Source organism: Danio rerio, chromosome 3 (assembly GCF_049306965.1).
Source record: "Danio rerio strain Tuebingen ecotype United States chromosome 3, GRCz12tu, whole genome shotgun sequence".
Classification (NCBI taxonomy): domain Eukaryota; kingdom Metazoa; phylum Chordata; class Actinopteri; order Cypriniformes; family Danionidae; genus Danio; species Danio rerio.
The window spans coordinates 30666900-30686090 of record NC_133178.1 but is presented as its reverse complement, the minus strand read 5'-3'; the positions used below and the strand labels follow the sequence as shown (position 1 = coordinate 30686090).

General features: G+C 35.5%; 2 protein-coding genes across 3 annotated transcripts; both read left to right on the top strand.

The window, feature by feature from the left end:
- Positions 1-2248: 2248 nt before the first annotated feature.
- Positions 2249-15813, top strand: ddx42 (DEAD (Asp-Glu-Ala-Asp) box helicase 42). 2 transcript variants are annotated; one of them, NM_001037805.2, is made up of 18 exons: positions 2249-2368; positions 2714-2938; positions 3411-3570; positions 5224-5285; positions 5454-5490; positions 6020-6172; positions 7931-8035; positions 8115-8234; positions 8350-8526; positions 8616-8744; positions 8849-8948; positions 10190-10237; positions 10490-10587; positions 10671-10947; positions 11034-11260; positions 11366-11476; positions 14138-14245; positions 14378-15812. In NM_001037805.2, the coding sequence occupies exons 2-18, from the start codon at positions 2724-2726 to the stop codon at positions 14975-14977; spliced, it is 2727 nt and encodes a 908-aa protein (NP_001032894.2). In that variant the 5' UTR covers positions 2249-2368; positions 2714-2723; the 3' UTR covers positions 14978-15812. The 2 variants fall into 2 exon arrangements, with proteins under 2 accessions (NP_001032894.2, XP_073796485.1); XM_073940384.1 differs by lacking the exon at positions 5454-5490 and having other exon boundaries at positions 2261-2368; positions 14378-15813.
- Positions 15814-16035: 222 nt separating this feature from the next.
- zp3e (zona pellucida glycoprotein 3e) lies at positions 16036-17930 on the top strand. Its single transcript, NM_001109833.1, is given in 8 exon segments — positions 16036-16605; positions 16680-16801; positions 16877-16980; positions 17038-17215; positions 17318-17435; positions 17502-17590; positions 17664-17743; positions 17818-17930. Coding segments are annotated over 8 exon segments (1314 nt in total). The 5' UTR covers positions 16036-16053; the 3' UTR covers positions 17889-17930.
- The last annotated feature ends 1261 nt before the right edge of the window (positions 17931-19191 follow it).

Below are 19191 nucleotides of genomic sequence, written 5' to 3'. Positions count from 1 at the left end.
CTTTAAAAAAAAAACATGAGAAAAAAACTGACCGCAAATTTTTAACCGGTAGTGTATGCTGTCTATAAAAGCTTTATTTTAATTTAAAAAAACATTTTAGGCTTGTGGGAAATACTTTGCTACTTTATTGCAACCTTTATAGTGCAGTTATTTAATCAGTTGGGTTTATTTTTTACGGATCTGAAAGATAGAATTAATTCATTTTTTTATTGCTTTTATTAATTTAGTTATACTCTCTCCCTCTCCACGCATCTTTGGACTCTAACACACGTTTGCATCGGTCCCTTTGTATGACATTGGACTGTTACCTCATAAAATCTCTAAAATTTAACCAAGAATAGACTTGTGCTGAAAACGTTTTTGCCATTCAGTGAAGTTAATGTTACATAAAACAAATTAATGAATGACTATAAAAATGTATATGGTCATTAGACTATTGCACTTTTTATGCTTGTGTTTATATAGTCCTACTGTGTGTAACGTTTGTATTTTTACAGTATGAATAATGGGAGTCACGAGCCACTTGTATTATTGTTTTTGGGGATGTAGGCTGAAATGTTTCCATCACTTTACCATATTTATCATATTTACAAGCTTTTTGCACTATTTACTGTTTTGCATCTACACAACTCTTGTTTGTGTAGATTGTTGTCACTCCTTGCCATATGCCCTTAAGTGTAATTGTATTGTTTATCATTTTTATTTATGTTTTTTAGATTATATTATATATGTAAATGAATTTGTTGCAATTTCTTTTTTAAAACTCTATTTTTCTATTAATCTTATATGTTAGGCACATATAGGGTCTGAGAGTAACAAAATTTTAAGTCTCTGTGTGCCCTGTACATGTGGTTAAATTGACAAAAAAGCTGACTTTGACTTTGATATTTACATAAAAAAAAATCTTTGATTCATTTATAAATGCACAAGTGGTGATTAAACGGAAAACAGTATAACGTAGTATTCTTGGCAATAATAATTTCATCATTGATTCAACCAAAAAGTGCAGTATTTGTTAAAAATGCTATAATTTGTAAGGTGTAACTATCACTCAGGGTAAATTATTATTATTATTATTAATTAAATTTTTTTTTTTTTGCTGAAACCAGGAAGAAACATTACAGTAAATACAACATAAATTCAAGTATCAATCAACAAGTGACATTGACAAAAAAGTACAGTACAGAATGAATCAACGAAAAAATAACATCATGAGAAATAAAGAGAAGAGAGAAGGGAAGATACATTATTATTATTTTTTTTTTTGAAAATACAAGGAATAATTTAAGATTACTTAAACAAAGATATTGAAAGAGAGCATTGATTTTGACAGTTTTTAAAGCTTTCTGACTAGATGATCCTGAAATCAACATTATATAATCCTCCATATCTTAAATGAAAACCACAAAGGCAGGTTTACTATTTGAACACACAGAAAATGATTTATATATATATTATTGCTTGAACTGACAATACAAGAACATCATAACAAAGTCCAAGGAATCACAGGCAGGTCTTTAAATGTTCAATAATGTACATAGTCATAAGAAGGAAAATGTAAAATCACATACAAATGCAAATAATACCATTCGACAGAGGGGAAAAATAATGATATAAATATAATAATAATAATAATAATAATAATAATAATAATAATAATAATAATAATAATAATAAATTAAACAAACAAAATGAAACAAATAAATGAAATTACAATGATGCTTAAACAAATAGCCATAAGGAAAGCAACTAAAATCGAAAATATACTTTAAATACATCTGCATAATATTTCAGGAATCTTATATATTTTTTATTGTTAATAAGATGAAGTGATTTTGCGAGGGAGTTCATTTATATACTAAAATGAGCAAAAGATGGGTAATTATTTGCGAATTTTTTGTTTGTGAAGGAAAATTTTGACATATAAGATAAAAAATGTATGTGTTCCAGGGATTTTGCGTTTGGGTTATTATTATAATAAAAATAAAATAATAAAAAAATGTCTTTTAGACTAAAGCAATTCACAGAATTGGCAGAAGCAAATATAAAAGAGTTTAGGAGTGACCAAAATTGCTTGGATAAAGGACATATATCTCCTCTGCTTGTTTGCAGAAAGAACAGAAGCCGTCTATGTCCAAAAATTTGGAAATACTCACAGACAATGATGAGGATCTGGCAACATCGTTTTCTACGTCCTACACCAAACCCGTCGCGTAAATTCTACCAAACAAGCATCAGGCCATAGTATATGACGTAAAACACAGTCGCCGAGAAGTGTGCAAGATAGCCCGAAGTGGTAAATACGCTGTGGATAAATAAGGTGTCCACCCACTTTAGAAGACCGCTGTTTTCACCTTATCAGTGACAGGTAAATAAACAAAAAGCTAACAAATCTATCCAGTGCTCTTTAGCGCATGTAAAGTGAAAATAGTCGAAGTATAATCCGTACACAGACACAGCTCAAGGCCTCTCCACAATCAGCGCAGCGCTACGACACAGTGTTGTCGACCGCTTTCAGTTTGCCTGCAGTCATACTGAAAATATTTTGATATAAATATACACTTAAAATCAGCACAGTGGCTGTGATAACGATAGGATAATTACCACAATTGCGGCAGTGGACGAGAATTGTCGCGCTGCATTTATATTTCTACAGTACATTAACGTAAGGTGGATGGTATCTGCTTTTATTCCTCATTTTATTGTTTTTCAGCCCAACAACGATGAACTGGAACAAGGGAGGCCCAAGTGGCAAGCGAGGGTTTGGATTTGGAGGATTCGCTCTTGCGACTGGGAAGAAAGAGGAGCCTCATCTCCCACAGAAGGCCCACTCCTCTTTTGGGGGCACGGGACCGTCAGGTGGATATGGCAAGAATCAGCAGCTATCGTCGTTTTACAAAATAGGAACAAAACGAGCCAATTTCGACGAGGAGAACGCGTGAGTACTGCAGTTAGTCAAATACATTACACACGGAACACTTCACCTCAAAATGACATCTAAAAATAAACAGAAAGAAAATGTGTTCACATATTTGACTTGCATTTAAAAAATGTAACTTACTGAGTATTTACTCACCCTATTTACTCACCCTTAAGGCTAATTGTTAGCCTTGTTGTCCTGCTGACGCAAAAGAAGATATTTTGAAGAAAGTTGAAAACCTGTAACCATTGACATTCATAATAGGGAAAACAAATACTGTGGAAGTCAGTGGTTACAGGTTTCCAACATTTTCACGTCTTTTTTTGGTTTACCTGCAGAAAGAAACCCATAAAGGTTTGAAACAAGCTATTAAAATGGGAGTAAATGTTGACAGAATAAAATTTTTGGGTAACTATCCCCGTTTGTCATCATTTACTTTGTTGGAAAAAGTGATGGAAAGAGGCTAATACAATGATTACATTTTTGATAGTTACTTTGAGGATGATGAAGAGGAGTCCACTGCTGACCTGCCGTATATACCCGCTGAGAACTCTCCCACTAGGAAGCAGTTCCAGTCTGGAGGGGGAGGAGGAGGTGGGGGCTCGGACAGTGAGGATGACCCTCTTGATGCCTTTATGGCTGAAGTGGAGGTGAGAGCTGTGTTTGTAAGCTGTTCTCCATGATGAGCCTCACACAACATGCTGATTGTCAGCTGTCTTTGAGCATCGCTTAGCCTAGATTTTGCTGTGTGAATCGGCACCATCAATATGCTCTACTAGTCGAACTCTCTTATGGCCTTTTGGCCAATTGTGCATGTTGAATTGGTTTCCCATGAGCATTTGTGGGAGAGAGTGAACTCTGAATAGCTATTTAGTTCAGCGGTTCATTTTAATTTAGGCAACACAATACCAATGCTTTAGAAGAGTTAAAAATATATATAGAATATATGTTATATAAATATCATATCTATAATGGTATAATCTTGATTTTTCAATCACAGCAAATGAAAACCATTGTTATTCTGAACAATTGAAATTTTCAGAAAAAACAAACTGAGGCCCTGTTTACACTAATACATTTTAGTTTTAAAACTGCATCTTAGAACAAAAACGATCCACGTCCACATTGGCATTTCACCTGTCGTTTCTGAACAGATCTCCGTTCACAATACATTGCTAAAACTGCACATCACATGACCACACACATTCTGGCATGCGCTGGAGCGTATGCACATGTCTGAGCTCCAGGCAGTCAGCGGGTGCTTTGAGCACAGCTACCCAGATGTGAGCAGCGCACGTCAGACAGTTCATCAAGGTTCTCCCTCTGCATCTTATCTCACTATTGTTGTTAAATGTGATATTTAAATAATCTACTCTCTTATCTAACGACTCTTTGTCTTTTGAATCTATTACTTGACTGATTGTTTGCCTTTATTTCCTATATTGTATAAACTTATTGTAAGTTATACTTTTATAATGGTCATTATTGATTATTAAAACTGATATTCAGAAAAAGATACAGGGTATGTTTCATGTTTTTCAAAGAAAATGAAAGGAGGCAGTTAGGTTGTAGGCTAGGCTTTATTATAAATATGCATACAGTGAAGATGATGGTCATATTAATATGTAGCTACACGATGCCTTAACATTTTTGGTGTCTGTTAAGTTTATAACAAAATGAAAACAGGCAGTTCCTTAAATCATGTTTTAATGGTTTTGTTAAGATAGTAAAATATCATAGCCAGAGTGATGTGAGTGAGGTTATAAAGTAGCCTACACTGTTCTCTTTGAAGATTTGCCCAACATGTCTCGGGAATTTGTTTTCTATATCAAACTTGCTAAGTCTGAACTTAAGGAAAGGGCGCAAGACTGAACTTTGTGCACTTAATATTGAGGAAAAGCCCAATCAGTCACGCCTCTGTTGTCAGATGTCTCCGTTTTCCCCCATCCACTCTGACACAGAGCAGCAGCTTTTTTTAAACTAAAAAGATCTCTCTAGCGTTTTTTAATATGCTACGTTTTCGGCACTTGAAAACTCTGGGGTTTTGTGGATGACAACTTATGCATTTTAAAACAAAAATGTAATAGTGTAAACGGGGCCTGAATGTGTAGTCCTGGATTTGATTTGCCAAATTAATTGGCAAATATGGATATTGATACCAGCTAATATATTTGCTCACAACACAAGGCAGCAACATTGATTTTCATTGTCACCAGTTGATTTGGTGTGTCAATGCTTTTACAACCTGCAACAGACATTGCTGCTTTTACTTTATTTATTTATTTTTTTACTTTTTTTTTCAGGACCAGGCAGCAAAGGATATGAAAAAACTTGAGGAAAAGGAAAAAGAGAAAAAGATGGCCAAGTAAGAGTCTGTCATGATTACATTAAAAAAAAGAAAATCAACACTGTTCATCCTGATAATATTTTAACAGAGGATGGGAATAGATGGGGTTTATGGGTAGAGTATGGGTTTCCATGGGTGATTGAGCGAGTCGCAGGGAAGTTTTTTTTTCTCCATTTCTTTTTCCAGGGGTATTCGGGATGACATTGAAGAGGAAGATGACCAAGTGAGTGACCCTCTTGACGTTACTACCGCCGTCATATCTTTGCCACTGCAACGACTGTGTCCCGCTACTCTTAATCTTTCTTTCCTGTTCATTATAAGTAGAATTAAACATCAGTTTACAGACTGAGGCTGAGCCATTATGTTATTGGTGATGGAGATGGTGCAAGGGAGATGATTGTTAAAGCTCTAAATGAACTCATCAGTTGTGTTTTCATTATATTAAAAGATTGAAAATACCATATCTGTTTTATTGAAATGTTAATAGATAAAGAGATTTGTTTGTGACTTAATCTGAATGTGTTAAAATATCTGTCATTATTTAATATAATTGCAATATCATTAAGACCACGACTTTTATCCATATTTGTTGGTAGTTTTGAGTTTCAGAACATATTATTTGATAATTGAGAATTAAATTTATATGGATTTTAGCTTTGGACTAGGTAATTTTAATGAATTTGAAGGCAACTTTAGTTTAATTCATGGCCTGCTATGATTTGCCTGGATCTAAAGCTTGTATTTCTTCGCAGGAAGCATATTTTCGCTACATGGCGGAGAACCCAACAGCTGGGCTGACCCAAGAGGAGGAGGAGGAAGAAGTGGACTATGATAGTGATGGAAACCCTATTGCCCCTACTACAAAAAAGATTATCATGCCCCTGCCCCCCATAGACCACTCAGAGGTATTGTTCCTGTGAGAAAAGTCGGCCAAGATTAGTTTGGAGACTGTTCGGTGTGTTGATGTTTAATGTACCCTACAGGCTAATCCAATATAGCTTATTGTTTTGCTTATTTGTTTGTGTTGTTTACTACAGTCTTTTTTATAAATATATAAATTAAATTAAGTTAATTTTAACCTAGTTTTCATTATTTTTTTACATTTATTTTTAGTAAGATTATTTTTTTTACAACAGAACAATTATTTAACAGGAAAAAAACATGCTAGTATATATCACTACATGCAGGCACCTATTAATACTCACCTACAGTATTAATATTACCTGTATATGTGTGTGTGTGTGTGTGTGTGTGTGTGTATATATATATATATATATATATATATATATATATATATATATATATATATATATATATATATATATATATATATATATATATATATATATATAGCCTTGTTCCTCCTTATCGCAAACATAACAGCAGTCTGGTGAGAAATCTCTGTAGACGGATGGCATTTCATGTCACGTTCAGCCTTATAATCTTAAAATGTGAGCATAATTTGCTGTTTTGTCATCACCTTAAGGGGGTCACACACCAGAAGCGCCGCTTCATATTATGCTATAGAAAATCATTCAAATACTAGCTGTAAAGTGACGTTGGTGAATTAGTAACGGCTTCTGCTGTTCTGACGTCAGCTGCAGATGTGAATGAATGGTGGAAGAAAGTAGTTTCTGATACAAAAGGACTCTCTGTGTTTGATTTTCTTTTTTATGTACAAGATTGTGCCATCGAACTGTTGTATAATTTCAATATCACACTCGTAGCAGTGTGCTATGGCTGTATATCAGCACTGGTCAGCACATTCACTTAAATGGGGAAGTCTTTATATTCCCTATAAATCAACCTTTTTTCCCAATTCGTTTCATCCTCAACATAAATGTCTTTTTCTTGTCATTACATAAATTTCTTCAATCATCTCAAACCACTGCTTAAATTTCAACGTTGAGAGTTTAAGCCAGTTCCTTGTTATAGTCTTTTTGCATGGCACAAGAGGAATCCTACACAAATATTGGTCACTTTTGGGGACAACGTCCTTAATATCTCCTATAAACAGAAATAGTGCAGTCCTAGGAACTCTGCATCCAAACGTCTCAGAAACAACCGTTTTTATTTATTTAATTTTTTTTTATTTCGTAGTCTTTGAATGTTAAAATTTATATATTTCAAATATTCACTTTAGTCTTTTATATTTTAGTAAATTAATTCAATATGTATTGCCTTTATTACTACTATTTCTGTTTAAATCTCAACCCCCTGTCACTTCTTTTAAAAAATAGCGGATCAGTGGATTTAAAACAAGGGTTTTCAAAGAGAGTGGCAAAGTATAACGATTTAAAACTACATTGTGTTTCAAACTCATAAAGCTTCCTGTTTAATGTTATTCTTCTTTATACATTGAAAATATTGTTTCACTGAATTAATGATCTGTAGTAGGTATATATATATATATATATATATATATATATATATATATATATATATATATATATATATATATATATATATATATATATATATATATATATATATAATAGTCATATAATTTATTGTTATACTGTAAATGTATACCATATTTTAAGGTTATACTTTTTGATGCTTGAAAACCTCACATTGTTATTGATCCATGTACATAAAAGAAAAGTGTAAGATTATTATAAAAAGAATAAAAAATAATTTATTTTTGCCTCTCTTATGTGTAGATTGACTATTCTCCATTTGAGAAGAACTTCTATAATGAGCATGAGGAAATCAGCAGTTTGACTGGGGCCGAAGTGGTGGAACTGAGACGGAAACTCAACTTAAAGGTCACTTTAAATCACTATAAACACATTCAAAAACTATAATTTTCCTTCAACCTAGATTAACCCATATGTATGTAAACAGGTTTCAGGCGCAGCCCCTCCTAAACCAGCAACCAGTTTTGCCCACTTTGGATTTGATGAACAGCTCATGCATCAGATTCGTAAATCTGAGTACACTCAACCGACCCCCATCCAGTGCCAGGTGAGGTGCCAAACAATCTCACTAATGTACTTATGTTGATGTATGCCATCAGCAATAGAGTAATTTCATGGTTTCATTGTTTTTGGAAAAAAAATTATGTGTGTGTTTTTTCTAGGGCGTTCCTATAGCTTTGAGTGGCAGAGATGCGATTGGCATTGCCAAAACCGGTAGTGGAAAGACGGCAGCTTTCATTTGGCCAATTCTGGTGCACATTATGGACCAGAAGGAGCTGGAGCCGGGAGAAGGGCCCATTGCTGTGATCGTCTGCCCCACTAGAGAGCTCTGTCAACAGGTCAGAATTGTTTTTCTTATGGAATAGTCTTGGTGCTATTCATTTTTGTTCTGTATTTTGGAAATGTATGACTTTCCTGTGTATTTCAGATTCATGCTGAATGCAAGCGCTTCGGGAAAGCATACGGCCTCCGCTCAGTGGCAGTATATGGAGGTGGCAGCATGTGGGAACAAGCCAAAGCCCTACAGGAAGGAGCTGAAATTGTTGTCTGCACCCCAGTAAGAATTTGTAATAATTTAATAAACCCCTATTTGTATTCACTTGTGTTTAATTAAGGGGTTTGTTTAAGCAAATGTTTTTAATGTTCACATTTCTCGCATAGGGCCGTCTGATCGATCATGTAAAAAAGAAAGCTACGTCTCTGCAGCGAGTGACCTTTCTAGTATTTGATGAAGCTGATCGCATGTTTGATATGGGCTTTGGTATGTGTGAAATGCAGTATTTGTTTTGTCTCTTTAATATTGTATCAGTCATTTTAGAAGTTAGTTTTGTTATATGATAGGTCACCTAAACCAAAACATTGTCATGTTATGATTTACAGAACACAGTCAGTAATTTGTTATTCAATGTATCAATAGTTTATATACCAGAATTTATTTTCAGGCATATTTAAAATGAGATTTATTTAATGATGTTTTTAGGTTCATATCATATTAAGGTGTTTATTTGAAGGCCCAATCCCATTGTATTTTTTACCCCTTTCCCCTTGGCCCTTGAAACGGAGTGTGAAGGGAAAGGGCTTCAAGTTTTACCCCTATAAAATGGGACAGCACTACAACACCAGCACACGTCATCATATATCATCACGACTGCCGTAGTTATTCCATTTGTGTTATTTTTTGGTATTTATCTTTAGGAAATAACAAAAGACAACGATATCATGTTGTCAAATCAATATAATGTGGAAGACATTATAAGATCGTAACTGTACTGTGTATTCACACCGTAACATATTAATCTATACGAGAAGTACATTAACATCATACCAGACACTGTAAAAAGCTCATTACCAGCCACTTTATATAGATTAAATATTGATATTTTAATCTATTTCTGTTGATATAGATATTTTGCGCTAAAAATATATTTTTAATTGTTTTTCTTATAAAGCATGATGGCAAACCACAACAAACCGTTATGAATTTATTAAAATGTGCTTAATTGTTGTAAAAATTCTTAATACTGACAAAAAATACTAATTTGTGCATCTCGTTTCTTTCATGTGCTGCATTGCTTTTTGTATTCTGGGAAATTTTCATACCCCGTGGTTTTGAGTTCTGAAAAATACAAGTTTCAAGGGCTATCTAGCCTTTCCTTTAGCCCTATGCCTTTACGCTAAAGAGAATTGGGACTTGCTAAAGGGAATTGCTAAGAAGTAGAATTGGCATTGGGCCTAAATATTATACTTTATTAACACTATACTATAAATCTCAAGTTTTGAATAATGTAAAATATAATTACATTAAGTATGAGCATTAATATTTATTTTTTATAAGTATAGGTTTGTATGTATTAAAATAATATTGACCTAGATATTGTTCTTAATGACAAAGTACTAGACAAGTTAGGTGCATCTAAAATACTTACTATGTGTATGTAGTTTTTTGTAAATGCCTTTGCCCTAAGAAATTTATAATTGTATCATTTTATTTGTATTTAACAGAATACCAAGTGAGATCCATTGCCAGCCATGTTCGACCTGATCGACAAAGTAAGTCTTTTTCACATTCGTCATTTTAATGTCTCACTATATGAGTACAAATGGGCCCTCACAAGTATAGCTAAACCTGTATATATACACACACACACACACACACACACACACACACACACACACACACACACACATATATTATAGTGTGTTTTACATCTTTAATGCTCATTTTTGACTTTACCTCGACTTATCTTTTTTGTACTAGCTTTAATGTACACAAAAATCTTTATGACCACTGATCTCCCACAGCTCTGTTATTCAGTGCAACTTTCCGGAAGAAAATCGAAAAACTAGCACGAGATATTTTGGTCGACCCCATTCGTGTGGTGCAGGGAGACATAGGAGAGGTGCACCCCTTATTTCTTGCACAAACATTTGTGTACCGCATATTTGTAGGTGTTCACCTAACCCATATATTTCATCCTCTCAGGCTAATGAAGACATCACTCAGATAGTGGAGGTGCTGCAGTCTGGCCAGGACAAATGGGGTTGGCTGACCCGCAGACTGGTGGAGTTCACATCCGCTGGCTCAGTGCTGGTGTTTGTTACTAAAAAGGCTAACTGTGAGGAGCTGGCAACAAATTTAATTCAGGAAGGATATAGCCTGGGTCTGCTTCATGGAGACATGGATCAGAGTGAGAGGAACAAAGTCATAGCAGACTTTAAAAAGAAGAATCTGCCTGTATTGGTGGCGACCGATGTTGCTGGTTAGTGGAACTTATATTTTGCAATCAATCTTCAACTGTTTCTCGTTGTCACTGCCAAAATAAAGTTGTTGTTTTTTACTTCATAGCTCGTGGGTTGGATATTCCATCTATTCGCACTGTTGTCAACTATGATGTAGCCCGGGACATTGACACACATACACATCGAATTGGTAGAACAGGTCGTGCTGGAGAAAAAGGTGTAGCTTATACATTGCTCACCACTAAAGACACTTCATTTGCCGGTGACCTGGTTCGTAATTTAGAGGGAGCCAATCAGAGTGTTTCAAAAGATCTGTTAGACCTGGCTATGCAGGTAATTCAACACCTTTCACAATGCATGTTTCATTGATTTTGCTTTTAAATAATTGCTGAATGAATACATTTTTAACTTTGCTTTTAATGTTTTTTTTCCTCGTAGAATCCCTGGTTCAGGAAATCTCGCTTTAAGGGAGGAAAAGGGAAGAAGATTAATATTGGAGGTGGAGGCTTGGGCTATAGAGAGAGACCTGGCCTTGGATCGGAATGCTCTGTTAGTTTGAGATTTATTTTGGTTTTATTTGAAAAAATATGAAGAGTTCAGGTGCAAAAGCGGCTAAACGCCAATTCAACCAAAATGAGCTAATGACATTGAGAGAATGCATTAGGCACACTGTACATATTCAACAAGTATTTTAGTTTCAAATCATCTTAATCCCAGCGTCAGCCCATTCAGAAATAACAATTTGTTGGCAAAAGCCTCTAAACACCACTTGCATTTGACAGCAAAAGCAGCTTTGTCCCAAGAACCAATCAGAAGGCGCGAATCGAATTATATGTTTTCAGTGTAACAGCACGCTGATAAGCCGGCTTTTATGACGAGACTGTTTTACTCCGCTTCCGATTTCGATTTTAAAACATGTAGTTTGATGAACTGGATGAGCTTGTCAGTGAATGGCAAATGAAAATATTCCTTTACCTCAAAACTCTGCATTTTATAAAAAAAAAAAGAACACAATACAGTCAAAAGTGTATCATGCATTCATAATGTTTTTTTTTTTTTGTGCAGCGACGCTACTTTGAATGAGTCTGATTTACTATACATTAAATGGAAATTCCGTTATACGAAAGACGAAGTTAAGATGCCGTTCTTTTATCCCGCATGGATGCTATGAGGATAAACAAGAGACGAAAAAGAGATCAAGACCTTGAGTAAAGTGAGAACGAATGAATGAATGACAGCTACTGAAACTGTCTGAGGGACATTCCGTTTTGCCCAGCAGGCCTACCTTGTGTTTTATTTGCTAATGTAAGCTATTTTTTAAAAGATAAATATAATGTACAAAACTATACATTATTCATATTACTCCATATTATATGTCTGATAAGCTTTTTATATGAATGGACAATGCACCAGATATTAATGTTTCACAATATTTTTACACTACATTATCTGAATTTAACAAGCTTAGTTTACAATGTTTGCAATGTTTTCATTACTCACATTTAATCTAAATCACCAATATCAGAAATGCCAACAGATTAAGATTTAATTAATGTCAATTTTAACGTTATTGATTAATGCACTTACTTGACAGATTTCGTTCATTCGTTTTCCTTCTGCTTTGTCCCTGATTAATCAGGTGTTACCACAGCAGAATGAACCGCCACTTATCTGACAGATTTAAGTATTTTTTATTTTAGGTGGTTTGTGTAATTAGTTTTATGTTTGGTAAAATAATTTCTAATTACGTCTTTAGTAATTTTTCAACTAATTACAACGTATTTTCCCAATAGGTAGATTTAGAGGCATTTTGCAACAAAAAAAAAAAGCACAAGTGGATTTAGCCAGTTTTGACACAAGTAATTCTACTTTATCTAAAGTGACATTTAAAAAAAAAAAAAAAAAAGTATTGTATTTACTAGCTAATACCCTTATCATTTTCTATTAAATTAAACTGCTGGACCTAATCAGAGGAGCCTGATAGAAAATGCTCATTTACAAGAAAAGAGGTCTGATGACTCAAGGAGGGTTTTGAATCTGAACTCTTTATATGGTTATTATATTTGATTGGATGGTCAATGGAGATAATAATGTCGTCATTAATGTAATTAGAGAGTTTACTCAACCTGAGGTCATCCAAGATGTAGTGACTTTTGTTCTACATCAAGAACATTAAAGAAGATTTATACTTATACTTATAAATTAGTAAACCTTTTCTTTATTGGGAATTCATCAATTGACTCTGATTGGACAAGGAGAAAATGGGCTATTTTTCTATTGTTGTGTGTGGGTTTTGAGTTGGGCTGGCAAGTTTCAATAATCTAGCAACCCTGCCTACATCTTGGATGGCCAGAGAATGAATAATTTAACTACCATATTTAATTTTTTGGGAAGAACTGGCAGAACTTTTTTAATGTTTGTTTTGGCATCTTTTACAAAACCATCAATCACAGTCTTTTCTTTGCTAATTGCATTCATTATTCAGGATTCGTATGGGTGCTGGAAATCCTGGAAAATGCTGTATTTTTAATATAGTGTTTTCAAGGTTAGGAAAGTGCTTGGATTTTGGACAAAGTGCCTGAACCTGCTTGGATTTGAAATTGTACGGGTCAAAATTGTGACCGTTTTGGTCGCATATGCACCCAAAATGTTATCTATTTAGGAGCATTTGTGCGAGTACATAAAACTGTTGTCGTGGTACCAGTTTTCACTGCAAAATGTTCACCATATGTTTGTTTAGGAGACTGCATTTTTGTACCTAAAAACAACAAACGAACCACTCAGGAATAGTTTAAAACAGACATGTCAACTTGCTACTACACCAAAACAAAGTCTGACTATAAGCTCATTTTTTAAGATATCAACTTTCGGCAGAAAGAGACCGAACTTAAAAAGTTCCAATAACTGAACTTTTTTTAAACATTTTTGGGTGAACTATGCCAATAAATCTATGCTCCAAAGTATTCAAGAATTTCAATTAAATTATCATATTGTGTTTTTTAAAATAGCACAATGGATGATAATTTCATATAATTGTGAAAAAGTACATACAGCATATATAAATGTAATTTACCGTGGTTGTTAAGTGCTGGAAAAGCATAAAAATGCACCTTGAAAGTGCTTGAAAAGTGCTGGAATTTGAAGTTGAAAAAGGTGTAAGAACCCTGATTAATATTGTTCTAATAACATTAATTTCATGCATTTAAACAGGAGCGCAGTGGTGGTTCTATTGCAGCAGCTCTTGGCAACTATGAAACCTTCAAACCCTCCACTGGAGCAATGGGAGACCGTATGTCTGCCTTAAAGCAAGCATTTCAGGTGAACACACACACATCCCATTCTCTTCACCTTGTTTTTTCCCCCTATTTGTGTCAGCTTCTTTACTATAGAGTTCAGTGTCTTGATGCACCAGTCTTTGAATTTTGTTTAACATGTTCTTGTTTCTCTTAGGCTCAGTACAAAAACCACTTTGTCGCGGCATCAGGTGTGCCTCCTAAACTCACCACAAAGTCCAGCAGCTCATCTGGATGGACCAGCGCTGGAAGTCTGAGTTCTTTGCCAACAGGAGCACCTGAGGGGCCGGACAGACCTCACCTGTCCTTCTCGCCATCATCCTCTTCCTCGTTTTCCATGCCACCGCCTCCAGCTCTCACCTCAGGCATTAAAATGAGTGGCTTCAGCAGTGCGGGCACCCTCAGCTCAATTTCAGACTCTTACTCTAGCTCTTCTTCAAAAGAGCCGTCCCGTAGCGAGAGGCACTCTGATGACAGGGGCCGGCATGGAGATAGTCATAGTCACCGTCATAGTGACAGGCATAGTGGAGGAGAGCGAGAACGAGAGAGAGAGCGTGATCGTGACCGCGATCGCCACGGGGAAAGGGACCGCCATAGTGACAGAGATCGGCATGGGGATAGCCGAAATGGTGAAGGGAGCCATAGGGACAGAGAGGGACGGTCAGAAAGAGATGAAGGTGAGAAGTCAGGGTCTCACAAAGAAAGCTTTGCAGTTCCTGATCCTCCGAAACGTAAGAAAAGCAGATGGGACAATTGAAGTGTACCAGAAAGTAGCAGTCAAATGTTCTTAGATCAGAAGGGGCTTTACTTGTCTGCTTTTTTCTGTATGTTAGATGAAGCTGTATAAAGCGTGACTAGGAGACTCATCACTTTATCATCTTTATAACTTAATGAACCCATTGAAGAAAGGTGTTTTCAACCATTTTAGAATTGTGAATTGGCAGAATGAGTAACAAAAGGCATATTGAGGCCAAGAGTTGTTAAATTAGATGTTCCTGTTCTATGGCAAACAGGTTTTGTTTTGTTTTTCTTTCTAAAATGTTTTTGAAATCTCTGTTTTAATGTTTTTTTTTATTATGTTGTGCTGCTTTACAAGCTTATTGTGAACTATATCATTTTGTTAAGACTTCTGTAGTGTTTTAATGTGTGCTGTCCTGTCTCAAACACCACCATTTTCAATGCCCATGAATGAGCTTGTCTTTTGTTCATGTGTTAATATTTTGAATTCAGATCTTTTTTTTTTTTTAGCAAACACTTCAGATTCTTGTCTTTCTGCGCTCATACATCAACATATAATATGGTTCTAAAGAAAGAAACCAACTCTACAGTTAATTCTCACACACACACACACACACATTCTGACCAAACTAACAACATGATTGGGAGTGTAACAAAACCATCATTGAGCCTACAATAAAGACTGTGCTGTGATATATTCTTGGATTCCTTTGGTCCTGAGGTGAATATTGGAGATAGCTGTTATGAAGCTTTGTTACAAACTGAATCTGATGACCATTATGAATATGGATATTCTAGTGTACAGTTCTGTCTGTGGCCATGCTTCTGAAATAATAAACAAATGGTTTAGAGGTTGGCTGTTTCAAAGAACTGATCTTTCATTATAAAAATTAGGCAATGTTTCAGTTAGCCTTTTATGGCACGTTTTGGAATTAAGTATGAGGAATGAATGATTTTCACCTGTGACGTACTAATAGAGTAAGTTAGCAGGGCCAGCAAAACATCATGCTCATAACGAGAGAGGCGGAAACATCCTCATTTACATCTGTATAAATCTGGAGGGTAGCGCCTCATTACATTGTTGAACCACCAACCATGGGGATCTTTCAAGTTGGCTTTGTAGTGGTATTTGCAATTGGATCTTTTGTTGCAGAATGGGGAGTAAATGCAGCAGATGATTGGATCCCAAACAAGTTCAGGATACAGAGAGACGTGGTTCAAATTCCTACATTCGTTCCCAGTGTTCCTGCATTTGTTCCGTCTAAGTTCCCACCTCAGTTTACTGTCCAGACACCAGTTAAGACTGAATATAGAGGTCCTGTCCAGGATCTTTTGGATGTTCAGACAAAAGAATTGCTGCAGGGTCCAGTTCCATCCATATCATGGACATTTCCAAGTGTAAAACCTAAACCACAACAGCCAGATATTCCTTTTGAGTTGCGCCATCCTTTACCTGCTAACAGTGTAGCAGCTCAGTGTAGCGAGCGTTTGATCCGCGTGGAAGTTTTGGAGGACTTCTTTGGTACTGGAATGCTAATGATGCCAACTGCTTTCTCACTGGGAGGATGTGCACCAATTGGAGAAGACCCTACTGCTAAAGTGGTTATCTTTGAGTCAGAGTTGCATAAATGTGGAAGCACAACTGTAGTAAGTGGATTTATTTGTTTTTGTGTTTTGTTGTCTTTGTGGCGCATCTTAATGATTGTTCAACCTTTTACTAGATGACTGAGAATGAGCTTGTCTACACCTTCAATCTTATCTTCACCCCACAAGATGCTCCAGCTAGTGCTCCTATTGCCAGGAGCAGTGGTGCAGTCGTTGGTATTCAGTGTCATTATCCAAGGTTAAGCCTTAACTTGAATGATGGATGTGCCAATTGCTTAAACTGTAGAATTAAAGAGGCTGTCTCTTCCTACAGACTCATCAATGTGACCAGCAATGCCTTATTGCCCACTTGGCTCCCATATGGTGCTACCATGGTTGCAGAGGAGCTTTTGGTCTTCTCCCTCAGGATCATGACTGGTTGGTATTGGAGGTTTATACAACTTGTTAACGTAGGCTAAAATTCTTTCTTTGCAGAGGACTGGCTATATGAGAGGCCTTCCAACGAGTTCTTCCTGGGTGATTTCATTAATCTTGAGGCTTCAGTAATGTCATACAATCACATTCCTCTGCGAGTGTTTGTTGACAGCTGTGTGGCATCTTCTGATCCTACTGTTGCTAATGCTCTCCGATACTCCTTTATTGAGAATAATGGGTAAGATGTCTTTTTGAAGTACCAGTCTTTGCTGTGGTTATGGAAGATCTGATCTGTACCTTTTTTTATTTTTATTTTTTCTCCCCCCTTATATACATGCAGATGTCTAGTTGATTCTAAACTCACAGGCTCTAGCTCTAAGTTCATGGCTCGGACTCAAATGGACAAGCTGCACTTTCAGTTGGAGGCCTTCAGATTCCAGCAGGATCTTACAGGAGTTGTATGTATTTGCATTTTTTTTTCTTTTCTCCTTGTTGGCATGGTGTAAATTAACCGTCTTTTGTAGATCTACATCGCTTGTGTCCTCGAAGTGGCAGCAGCATCAGTTCCCACTAATGTGGAGCAAAAGGCTTGCTCTTACTCCTCCTCTAATGGGTACGTTTCCACCAGGTTAGAGTCCCCGTCCCCTAAAAAAAAAAGTGCCTTTTTCTAATGCATCTTATAACAGGTGGTTGTCTGCTGATGATGATCATCTGGTGTGTGGCTGTTGTGACTCTACCTGTGGTGAACAGACTGAACAGCTTAATGGCGAGTATTCTTTAGTTTGGGGAGATTAAGGGGATTGTGTTTGGTCACTCATGGTTATTCTGTTTCATTTTTAGTTGCTCCAAAGTGGGATGCTGCATTTGTTGGACCCATCAGCATCAAGGAGTTTGCTTATGGTCCAATGTAATGTACCAAAATGGAGAAATAAAGTCTTTAACTGTTTTGAAAATGAATTTTAATTTGTTTGTTTTTTTTGACTAGTGGTTTTGATTGCTTTGGAGTGGAAGACACTGTGCCTTAAGCCAGGCATTATACCTAATTTAGACACTGAATTTTACTATCAAATAAACAAGTTTGCCTTATTTATTTAAACTGCCCTAACCTGATTATGAAGACATTTGAAGATGCAAACGGGTTTGAAGGGTTTTTTTTTTTTTTTTTTTTTTTTTTTTTCTTTTCTCCCCCTTACCATGAAAAATAAAATCTTGATTAGTGAAATCTTACTTGGTTGCAGTGTTGGGGTGTTCCCGCTAGATGGTGGAAGTTCTCTTTCCAATATTTTTTAAATGTATGTTAAAGGAAACTGGTCTGTTCTATTTACCCCTTTGCTTTGAAAGGGTACTCAATTTGAATTTGAATATACAAAGGTGCATGCATTCACCATCGAGTTCGGTAGGCTTTTTTTTTTTTTTTTTTTTTTTTTTTTTTTTTTTATAAACTGATAAATGACATCATGGATTTACTTAAACTTAAAAGCCAGTCAATTTAAAACCATAATTTTGTTAACTGCATCCTCTATAAATTTTTTTTTTTTTTTTTTTTTGCAAATCAACATTAGTTTCAGTATGGACAAACTCAACTTCAGTTTAACAGGTGTGATTGAGAATTTAACAAATGTTTTGTTTGTCTAACCCAACATCCCATAAGTAGTTTAAAGCGATTTTTACCCATAAATGTGGATCTCCCCCTACCCTATTTACTCACACTGTCTCCCACCTTTTCTTAAACGAGCAATTCTTAAGAAAGCTTTACCTTTTAACTAATAACTTCAAGAGCAAGCCTGTAGCTTTTTTTTTTTCCTTTTTCTCTCCTTTAGAGGACCTTTTTGCAGTTGTTTGAGGATCAAAAACTGAATTTGTCACACTTAAGCACTAATTTGTGTGAGGTGGTTCTTATTACCACATTTTCAGATGCAATCTTAAAAAATGGGACTTAAAATTAAAAACAATTATAATCATTTAAAAACTAGTCTAAAGGCAAACAGACTGGACAGCTTATTTCTTCAGTCAGAATTTGTCGATTTAAAATTAAAGCCTTTTATTGGTTATTCTTAAAACCTTCATCTACTGGTTTTCACAATTTATGATTGAATCCTGTCAAAAATAGGACAAATGAGCTCACATATGGGTCAAATTCTGGACTTTGTCAAATGGTCTTTTGAACCACCCGAATTCCCCTTGGTTACAGCCCTGTATAATATTTGTTTTTCC